This window comes from Hemibagrus wyckioides, linkage group LG03, assembly GCF_019097595.1.
Source record: "Hemibagrus wyckioides isolate EC202008001 linkage group LG03, SWU_Hwy_1.0, whole genome shotgun sequence".
Lineage (NCBI taxonomy): Eukaryota > Metazoa > Chordata > Actinopteri > Siluriformes > Bagridae > Hemibagrus > Hemibagrus wyckioides.
The window spans coordinates 8,097,646-8,108,609 of record NC_080712.1 but is presented as its reverse complement, the minus strand read 5'-3'; the positions used below and the strand labels follow the sequence as shown (position 1 = coordinate 8,108,609).

General features: G+C 41.3%; 1 protein-coding gene across 3 annotated transcripts in view; it reads right to left on the bottom strand.

Annotated features, from left to right (window-relative positions):
• Positions 1–2,176: 2,176 nt before the first annotated feature.
• Positions 2,177–10,964, bottom strand: part of tbc1d9 (TBC1 domain family, member 9 (with GRAM domain)) — a 50,387-nt gene continuing 41,599 nt past the window's right edge. For all 3 annotated transcript variants that reach the window (XM_058385871.1, XM_058385869.1, XM_058385870.1), the window contains exons 20-22: positions 6,491–6,559; positions 4,935–5,038; positions 2,177–4,307 (exon numbers count right to left, since the gene is read on the bottom strand). In XM_058385871.1, the coding sequence (XP_058241854.1) occupies positions 3,615–4,307; positions 4,935–5,038; positions 6,491–6,559 (866 nt within the window). In that variant the 3' untranslated portion in view covers positions 2,177–3,614. The remainder of the gene's footprint in view (positions 4,308–4,934; positions 5,039–6,490; positions 6,560–10,964) is intronic.

Below are 10,964 nucleotides of genomic sequence, written 5' to 3'. Positions count from 1 at the left end.
TGAGGTGGCACTGCTTCCTGTTATGTCAACATGATGTCTGTGTAATTGAGGAATTAATTTCAAACTAAAGGATTCGAACAGCATTAATAGCAATCATTTCTTAAACAGAAACTATGGAAGAAAATACATGTTTGTTGTATGAACATTGCCATGGCACTACAACCTGCAAAGTCATCTCTAAACACAAATACATGCCTTTTGGAATAGATGGGGAAAAGTGAATCTAATTTAATTGTGGCTTGAATTAACATTATAAAAAAACACACAAAAAAGCTAATTATTTGTTTTGCAGAGCAAAGTTCCACAATAACCATATAAAAGGTGCTTAGTAATGCATTTCTCTACCTGTTTACTGTGTCTTTAACTTTACTGATATTCCTGCTGCTGGGTTTTAATCCGTGTAAACATACTCGTTCGGTTGAAGCTCACAGAACTGCACATAATTTACCAGGAAAAAAGCCTGAAACTGCTGAGCTCAAATGTTGACTACGAAGAGAGAGCATCAACCTTTAAATAATACCCTCTGTCCTCAAGGTAAACTCACATTCAAACACGTTCCTTAGCTGAAGCCCTGATTACAGTGAATGAATGAGTGCGGCTGACTCAGAAACCCTAGTGTAAACAGTCTCAATAATCCAATAGACACTGTGACCAAGGTGTCTGTGATGTCATTAAATAATTAATGTGTGGAGAGAGATAAACTAATCTGAGGTCTGTTATGACCGAACAGCTGAAGGAAAAATGATAAATTCCCAAGAGTTCATGAACACAGTGTCAACTTCAGCATCAGACAGTGCTGTGAAGAAATGTAAATAATGGGCACCGTCAAACAAGCAAACAAACTGGGAATGGGCTCGAGGCAACTGGACTGCCCTGATTGGCTGATGAGGCCAACACCCAGAGCTGCATCATCGACTGGGTGGAAAGAAAGCGAGTCAGTCCATCTGACACAGCTGACCAATAAAAGATGACACTCTCAACTCCTCCTTATCAAAGTGATAGGCAGAGAAATATACTGTACGTGTGTGTGTCTATCTATCCACCTACACGCACATGCACACACATCTGTCTGTCTGTCTGTCTGTCTGTCTGTCTATCTGTCTATCTGTCTGTCTATCTATCTATCTATCTATCTATCTATCTATCTATCTATCTATCTATCTATCTATCTGTCTGTCTGTCTGTCTGTCTGTCTATCTGCCTGCCTGCCTGCCTGTCCATCTATCTATCTTTGTCTGTCTGTCTGTCTGTCTGTCTGTCTATCTATCTATCTATCTATCTATCTATCTATCTATCTATCTATCTATCTATCTCTCTGTCTGTCTGTCTGTCTGTCTGTCTATCTATCTGCCTGCCTGCCTGCCTGTCTGCTGGTCTGTCCGTCCATCTATCTATCTATCTTTGTCTGTCTGTCTGTCTGTCTGTCTGTCTGTCTGTCTATCTATCTATCTATCTATCTAACTGCTTGCCTCTCTTTTGATCTGTCCGTCCATCTATCTATCTTTCTCTATCTATCTATCTATCTATCTATCTATCTATCTATCTATCTATCTATCTATCTATCTATCTATCTATCTATCTATCTGTCTGCTTCTATGTTGGTCTGTCTATCTATCTATCTATCTATCTATCTATCTATCTATCTATCTATCTATCTATCTATCTATCTATCTATCTATCTATCTATCTATCTGCCTGCTTCTATGTTGGTCTGTCTATCTATCTATCTATCTATCTATCTATCTATCTATCTATCTATCTATCTATCTGCCTGCTTGCCTGCCTGCTGGTCTGTCCGTCCATCTATCTGTCCGTCTATCTATCTATCTGTCTATCTATCTATCTAACTGCTTGCCTCTCTTTTGATCTGTCCGTCCATCTATCTATCTTTCTCTGTCTATCTATCTATCTATCTATCTATCTATCTATCTATCTATCTATCTATCTATCTGCCTGCCGGTCTATCTATCTATCTATCTATCTATCTATCTATCTATCTATCTATCTATCTATCTATCTATCTATCTATCTATCTTTCTCTATCTATCTGTCTGTCTGTCTGTCTGTTTATCTATCTATCTGGCCTTTGAAGATTTAGTTTAGAACCCGGGCAGAGCAAAGCTTAGAGACACATCGAAAAGGGAAAACGGATAATAACCAGATCTCACACTTTCTGATAGGTAGCATAATAATTCGTTTGTACTTTTTTTTTATTATTATTATTATTTGGAGCAAATCTATACAGGACAGTTAAAACAATTCACAGAGGAACTACTAAAAACAGCAGCATTAAAATGATTTTTTTTTAAATAAAAAATAAAAAAAAAAGCTTACATGAAAGTGGACAGTCATGCCACATGCATGTGATGCTGAGGAAAGAAATGGAGAAAGGTGGAGAATAAAGAGGAATAAACCCATCAGCGAGGTTATGTGGTGTGTTGTGTATGAGAATCATGTAAAAGAGTGAGTGAGAGCACTACGTCTCCTATAGTGAAATACAGTACATCGTTAGATGAGTTACAGCGAAGAAAGGAACTCAAAGTGCAGGTGCCCGGAACAGAAAAATGACAGACGGCAAAGTGGATAGATGATGACTCCTTGACTGCTTCCTCTCCGACATATATTGCACTGTTCAAGCCATAGGCACTCTACCTAGTGCATTATTTGTCGGATAAGGAGACACAGCTGTAGACTGTAAATGTCTGGAAGTATTAATATAGAGATTTCCAACAGGAGAGTGTCGAATCAGAGACAAATCAGTCATGCGTAGTCTTTACAGCAGGGAATCCAATCATTTCAGTTCTCTTTCTCCACTTCCAGTCTCATGGCTTGTCAAATGTCCTACTGTACATTCGAAATATTTCACTGTGCTCAAGGAACAGCGTCAATCCGAAATGCTTCTCTTAGCCAAACCCAAACAGTTAGCATCCCGAAAGCAGCATTTTGGATTGAATGCTTATTCCTTGCTCATAAGTCTACTCAACCGAGTTCCTTTTCACGTCTCAAAGGACACTGGGCCACTCCCTGAATAGGCAATCGGTATAAGTGTGTAGACATGACACGACTATACACAGTCTACCTGTATTACATACTGTTAAATAGCAACATTATTACTCCATATAAAGTACACCAAGCATATAATGTATGTACGCAAGTCCCTTCCCGGCTTTTTACAGATTAAAAAGGTGAGAATCTGTTCAGTCCTGTTTCGAAAAGCGAGGGTCCTTCACAGTCCTTCTGGTCCAGAATGCCAGACTCTTCAGGATGAATTCACATTAGAGAAAATACGCAGCTAAGAGCCACTTGTTTCCTTTCTAAAATATCCAGTGTCTTCGAGAAATATACAGAATTTAAATAGATTAAGAAAAAAGGTAGTTGAGATGATGACAGTGTGTGCATATGCAGATCTTTAAACGTGGCTTCGGAGATCAGTCTGAAATACAGATCAACCATTTTTTGCTCATGTAGATGTAGTTTGGTAACATTTACTCCAGTGTTGAAAACTATTTGTGAGTCTGTAGTCTCATTTTGTGCATGTTTATAACATTGACGTAAACTTTAAAGGTGGACACGGACATCGGTCAGTTTTTACAGACTGTGTATCCGGCTGAGATTTAGCCCGAGAGAGAGATCTCGTAATCGCTGACGGACATGTGTGTCTGTCCCCCCTTCCGCACGTTCTTAGCGTTCGCAATGCGAGCCACGATGTCCACAGGCTTCTCAAAGTAGCGCACCAAAGCTTGTTCAGTGAGCACTGAGGCTAGAAACTGCTCAAATGTTATGGCCCAGTCTTTATCGATACTGGTGCTGTGTGGGATCCCATTTCCTCCTGCACCGCTGCGTACCAGCACCGTGTCCTCAGCAATGTCCTCACACTGAAGCTTCTCGTCCATCTCGTGCGAGCCGGCGCTCAGCACCGAGTACGAGGACACCGATGTGTCGTCTTTGGTCTCGTCGTCAGAGACGAGCATGGCCGAAGACACACCTGTGTCTTTGGGTGATTCGTCCAGCTTGATGTCCTCCATCGGTGCCGTGTTGGGGAGCTTGTCGTCGACGGAGCGGTGTAACGGATCCTCCCGAGTCCTCTGCTGCTTCCTGCGTCTTGCGGTGGCCCGCTCCTCGTCCTCGTCCTCCTCTTCATCATCGGCATCATCCTCCTTGCTTGAGGGACTGCAAAAGAGCTTTCCCACCTCCCCCATCTCCAGCAGCAGGCTGGTCACCGTGGCTGTGGCGTGGTACAGCTCCTGTTCGTTAGCATCCTCGCTGAACATGTTATACAGCGTCTTACAAAGCTCGATGAACTGACCCTGAGAGACAGATTGAGGGAAAAAAAAACAAGAGGGCAAATTAGAAGGGCCAGAGATTGGGGACACGAAAGTGAGGGAGATGGAGGTAGGAGAATTGAGGAAGATAGTGGTGAAAGAAGTTGGAAAGAGATTTTTGAGGGAGTTGGAGGAGTGAGAAAAAGGGGGGGGGGAGACAAGAAAGAGAGGGGTTATAAGTAAGGGAAGAGAATAAAAAAGAGAGATGGAGAGAGTAGGAAAGGAAAGGAAAGAAGAGTAAGGGAGAGTTGAAAGACGGAAAGAGATAGATGAGAAGGAAGAAATCAGGAAAGATAGAGGGAGAGATGAGGGAATAGAAGGAGACAGAAGAAGGGAAAATTAAGTTGAAATTAGGGACCAAAGAGAGTAAACAGGAGGGAGAGATGGGGGGGGGGGGGGGGGGGTTGAGATAAAAGTAGAGAGCAGGAGAGGAAATGAAAAACAGAAAGGCAGAGCAGAAGAGGATGTGGTAGATAGAGGGAAAGGGAGTGAGAGGGAAAGGAGAGAGATTGTCGTTTATTATGAAGGACTGCTTTAACACAGCACAGTGTAATCATGTTTTGATGTAAAAATGCTGGAATACTGAAAATGAATAGAGAACTGTTTGGGTACCTGGTTGAGTTTTGGGAGATCCTTCATGTTCTCCGTTTTAGATTTGGTCTCCTGGTTCCACAGGCGCAGGTAGGTACGATAATCGGGCGTCTGCATTTTCTTCACTGTAGCCATGGAAAAAAAACAAAAAAAAACTAGTCACGAACCAGAGATTACACTGAAAAAAGGATTGATTGCTGCATGTTGAGCTGCTCATTAAAGTCTAAACCCGGCACTGAGTTCTGACATGGTGCAGCGTTAAAGAGATCAAACGGACATTAAAGACGTTAAAGACGTTACACACACACACACACACACTACGGCATCCAAGAGAGCAAATCATTCACGCTTCACATTCCTCCAAGCACAGAACTAGCTTCTTCTCAGCCCAAATCTTCCTTTCAGGCCTGAATATGTTAGGCACTAGCTGCTAATAGAGGTTTATAGCCACCAGTTTAGTATCATCCAAAGTATATATTTTTAATATGGCACTCTCATCATTAGCTGTATACTATATATTATCTGTAAGAGACCTGTATTTTTTTGTGTACAAATAAATTGTATTGAATTAAAATTGAATTGAATATATACAACACACACATTGCACAAATATTCTTTATTTTTTTCATTTTAATTTTTTTTTAAATATATAATATTTTATCTATTTATTTTCCCCTTTATTCCATACAGCTAATTTTATTAAATTTTTTTATTCTAATTTTATTTTATATTTTATTGTTATTTTGACTAATTTTATAAATCTGCCAGTCTTTTCACCTCACTTAATGAAGGGGGCATGAAGCCTTTATCACCACACAAAGTGGCATTCTTTTCTTCACATATCCCAGCTGAGAAAGTTGGGGTCAGAGTGCAGGGGCAGCTAGCAGAGAGGGTTAAGGGCCATGCTCAACTGCCCGACAGTGGAGCTTGGTGGTGCTGGGGCTTGAACCCTGATCCTTCGATCAACAACCCAGAGCCTTGACCACTTGAGCTACCACTGATTTAAATCTGAATAAAACTGAATTTGATTTACGACAATTAATAACACACAACAAGCATCATTCACTGCTGAAGTCATTATTTCAATGCTCTTTATACCGTCTTCATAACCGACATGAATCATGTATCAGTTCAACACACTGACCTAAATAACAACAGAGCACTAGAGAAATGATTAACTTCTCAATTCTCTGAAGTTTGAATGATTTTTCACATAAATCAGTATTACATTATAGAATATGACTTACAACCTTTCTCTTTATTGTTAACAGAAACAGATCAGAAATACTGCAATTTGCAGTCTATCTATCTATCTATCTATCTATCTATCCATCCATCCATCCATCCATCCATCCATCCATCGGTTGTTGTTCTTATGGGTTATGACAACTGTCCACGACTGATTCTAAGAGCAATCACACGGAGTTCTTGTGTTTTAAATACAGAAAATGTGTAGAACGACCACCAGAGGGCGCTAACTAACGCACTTACAGAGATAAAGTCAGCAAGCAAAACAATGTGTGTGTGTGTGTGTGTGTGTGTGTGTGTGTGTGTGTGTGTGTGTGTACCTTTCCTACCTTTTTCATTTTTGAACGTGACTCTGACAAACCCGTCATCTTTCTCATTTCTGCTCTTAGGGGCCAGGCCTGTGTGTTGGAGAAGATATATTTATTATATATACACTGAATACATCAAGGTCTGAAGACAGGTCAGTACAGTGATTTTAAGATCATTCTAATCATATCAGCTAGTACAACGATGTATTAGAAGTATAATATTAATATTTAAGTCTGTAAAGATGCCATTTTTTCTGAATCATAAACAATGCAAAACAATGTTTGTTTATAAAATGAATCAGAAACTGTATGTTGTGTGTGTGCGTGTGTGTATGCTGTATGTTGTGTGTGTATGCTGAATGTTGTGTTTGTGTGTATGCTGAATGTTGTGTGCGTGTGTATGCTGTATGTTGTGTGTGTGTGTATGCTGTATGTTGTGTGTGTGTGTATGCTGTATGTTGTGTGTGTATGCTGTATGTTGTGTGTGTGTGTATGCTGTATGTTGTGTGTGTGTGTATGCTGAATGTTGTGTGTGTGTGTGTGTATGCTGAATGTTGTGTGTGTTTGTGTGTATGCTGAATGTTGTGTGCGTGTGTGTGTGTGTATGCTGTATGTTGTGTGTGTGTGTATGCTGTATGTTGTGTGTGTGTGTATGCTGTATGTTGTGTGTGTGCGTGTGTGTATGCTGTATGTTGTGTGTGTATGCTGAATGTTGTGCGTGTGTGTATGCTGTATGTTGTGTGTGTGTGTGTGTATGCTGAATGTTGTGTGTGTTTGTATGTCTGCTGAATGTTGTGTGCGTGTGTGTGTGTATGCTGTATGTTGTGTGTGTGCGTGTGTGTATGCTGTATGTTGTGTGTGTATGCTGAATGTTGTGTGTGTTTGTGTGTATGCTGAATGTTGTGTGTGTGTGTATGCTGAATGTTGTGTGTGTGTGTATGCTGTATGTTGTGTGTGTATGCTGTATGTTGTGTGTGTATGCTGTATGTTGTGTGTGTGTGTATGCTGTATGTTGTGTGTGTATGCTGAATGTTGTGTGTGTGTGTATGCTGTATGTTGTGTGTTTGTGTGTATGCTGAATGTTGTGTGTGTGTGTATGCTGAATGTTGTGTGCGTGTGTGTGTGTGTATGCTGTATGTTGTGTGTGTGTGTATGCTGTATGTTGTGTGTGTATGCTGAATGTTGTGTGTGTATGCTGAATGTTGTGTGTGTGTGTATGCTGTATGTTGTGTGTGTTTGTGTGTATGCTGAATGTTGTGTGCGTGTGTGTGTGTGTATGCTGTATGTTGTGTGTGTGTGTATGCTGTATGTTGTGTGTGTGTGTATGCTGTATGTTGTGTGTGTGTGTATGCTGAATGTTGTGTGTGTATGCTGAATGTTGTGTGTGTGTGTATGCTGTATGTTGTGTGTGTGTGTATGCTGTATGTTGTGTGTGTGTGTATGCTGTATGTTGTGTGTGTGTGTATGCTGAATGTTGTGTGTGTTTGTGTGTATGCTGAATGTTGTGTGTGTGTGTGTGTATGCTGTATGTTGTGTGTGTGTGTATGCTGAATGTTGTGTGTGTGTGTGTGTATGCTGAATGTTGTGTGTGTGTGTATGCTGTATGTTGTGTGTGTATGCTGTATGTTGTGTGTGTGTGTATGCTGTATGTTGTGTGTGTGTGTGTGTATGCTGAATGTTGTGTGCGTGTGTGTGTGTATGCTGTATGTTGTGTGTGTGTGTATGCTGAATGTTGTGTGTGTGTGTATGCTGTATGTTGTGTGTGTATGCTGAATGTTGTGTGTGTGTGTATGCTGAATGTTGTGTGTGTGTGTATGCTGTATGTTGTGTGTGTGTGTATGCTGAATGTTGTGTGTGTGTGTATGCTGAATGTTGTGTGCGTGTGTGTGTGTGTATGCTGAATGTTGTGTGTGTGTGTATGCTGAATGTTGTGTGTGTGTGTATGCTGAATGTTGTGTGCGTGTGTGTGTGTATGCTGTATGTTGTGTGTGTGTATGCTGAATGTTGTGTGCGTGTGTGTGTGTGTATGCTGTATGTTGTGTGTGTGCGTGTGTGTAGGCTGTATGTTGTGTGTGTATGCTGAATGTTGTGTGTGTGTGTATGCTGTATGTTGTGTGTGTTTGTGTGTATGCTGTATGTTGTGTGTGTTTGTGTGTATGCTGAATGTTGTGTGTGTGTGTATGCTGTATGTTGTGTGTGTGTGTATGCTGTATGTTGTGTGTGTATGCTGAATGTTGTGTGTGTGTGTATGCTGTATGTTGTGTGTGTTTGTGTGTATGCTGAATGTTGTGTGCGTGTGTGTGTGTATGCTGTATGTTGTGTGTGTGTGTATGCTGAATGTTGTGTGCGTGTGTTTGTGTGTATGCTGAATGTTGTGCGTGTTTGTGTGTATGCTGAATGTTGTGCGTGTTTGTGTGTATGCTGTATGTTGTGTGTGTGTGTATGCTGTATGTTGTGTGTGTGTGTATGCTGTATGTTGTGTGTGTTTGTGTGTATGCTGTATGTTGTGTGTGTTTGTGTGTATGCTGAATGTTGTGCGTGTGTGTATGCTGAATGTTGTGTGTGTGTGTATGCTGAATGTTGTGCGTGTGTGTATGCTGAATGTTGTGTGTGTGTGTATGCTGAATGTTGTGTGCGTGTGTGTGTGTATGCTGTATGTTGTGTGTGTGTGTATGCTGAATGTTGTGTGCGTGTGTGTATGCTGTATGTTGTGTGTGTTTGTGTGTATGCTGAATGTTGTGCGTGTGTGTATGCTGAATGTTGTGTGTGTGTGTGTATGCTGTATGTTGTGTGTGTTTGTGTGTATGCTGAATGTTGTGCGTGTGTGTATGCTGAATGTTGTGTGTGTGTGTATGCTGTATGTTGTGTGTGTTTGTGTGTATGCTGAATGTTGTGTGCGTGTGTGTGTGTATGCTGTATGTTGTGTGTGTGTGTATGCTGAATGTTGTGCGTGTGTGTATGCTGAATGTTGTGTGCGTGTGTATGCTGAATGTTGTGTGTGTGTGTATGCTGTATGTTGTGTGCGTGTGTGTGTGTATGCTGTATGTTGTGTGTGTGTATGCTGAATGTTGTGTGCGTGTGTGTGTGTGTATGCTGTATGTTGTGTGTGTTTGTGTGTCTGCTGAATGTTGTGCGTGTGTGTATGCTGAATGTTGTGTGTGTGTGTATGCTGTATGTTGTGTGTGTTTGTGTGTATGCTGAATGTTGTGTGCGTGTGTGTGTGTATGCTGTATGTTGTGTGTTTGTGTGTATGCTGAATGTTGTGTGCGTGTGTGTGTGTATGCTGTATGTTGTGTGTGTGTGTATGCTGAATGTTGTGTGCGTGTGTGTATGCTGTATGTTGTGTGTGTTTGTGTGTATGCTGAATGTTGTGCGTGTGTGTATGCTGTATGTTGTGTGTGTTTGTGTGTATGCTGAATGTTGTGCGTGTGTGTATGCTGAATGTTGTGCGTGTGTGTATGCTGAATGTTGTGCGTGTGTGTGTGTATGCTGAATGTTGTGCGTGTGTGTATGCTGAATGTTGTGCGTGTGTGTATGCTGAATGTTGTGCGTGTGTGTATGCTGAATGTTGTGCGTGTGTGTATGCTGAATGTTGTGCGTGTGTGTATGCTGAATGTTGTGCGTGTGTGTATGCTGAATGTTGTGCGTGTGTGTGTGTATGCTGAATGTTGTGCGTGTTTGTGTGTATGCTGAATGTTGTGCGTGTTTGTGTGTATGCTGAATGTTGTGCGTGTGTGTATGCTGAATGTTGTGCGTGTGTGTATGCTGAATGTTGTGCGTGTGTGTATGCTGAATGTTGTGCGTGTGTGTATGCTGAATGTTGTGTGTGTGTGTATGCTGTATGTTGTGTGCGTGTGTGTATGCTGAATGTTGTGTGTGTATGCTGTATGTTGTGTGCGTGTGTGTATGCTGAATGTTGTGTGCATGCTGTATGTTGTGTGTGTGTGTATGCTGAATGTTGTGTGCGTGTGTGTGTGTGTATGCTGTATGTTGTGCGTGTGTGTATGCTGTATGTTGTGTGTGTGTGTGTGTATGCTGAATGTTGTGTGTGTTTGTATGTCTGCTGAATGTTGTGTGCGTGTGTGTATGCTGAATGTTGTGTGTGTGTGTATGCTGTATGTTGTGTGTGTTTGTGTGTATGCTGAATGTTGTGTGCGTGTGTGTGTGTATGCTGTATGTTGTGTGTGTATGCTGAATGTTGTGTGTGTGTGTATGCTGAATGTTGTGTGTGTGTGTATGCTGTATGTTGTGTGCGTGTGTGTGTGTATGCTGTATGTTGTGTGTGTGTATGCTGAATGTTGTGTGCGTGTGTGTGTGTGTATGCTGTATGTTGTGTGTGTTTGTGTGTCTGCTGAATGTTGTGCGTGTGTGTATGCTGAATGTTGTGTGTGTGTGTATGCTGTATGTTGTGTGTGTTTGTGTGTATGCTGAATGTTGTGTGCGTGTGTGTGTGTATGCTGTATGTTGTGTGTTTGTGTGTATGCTGAATGTTGTG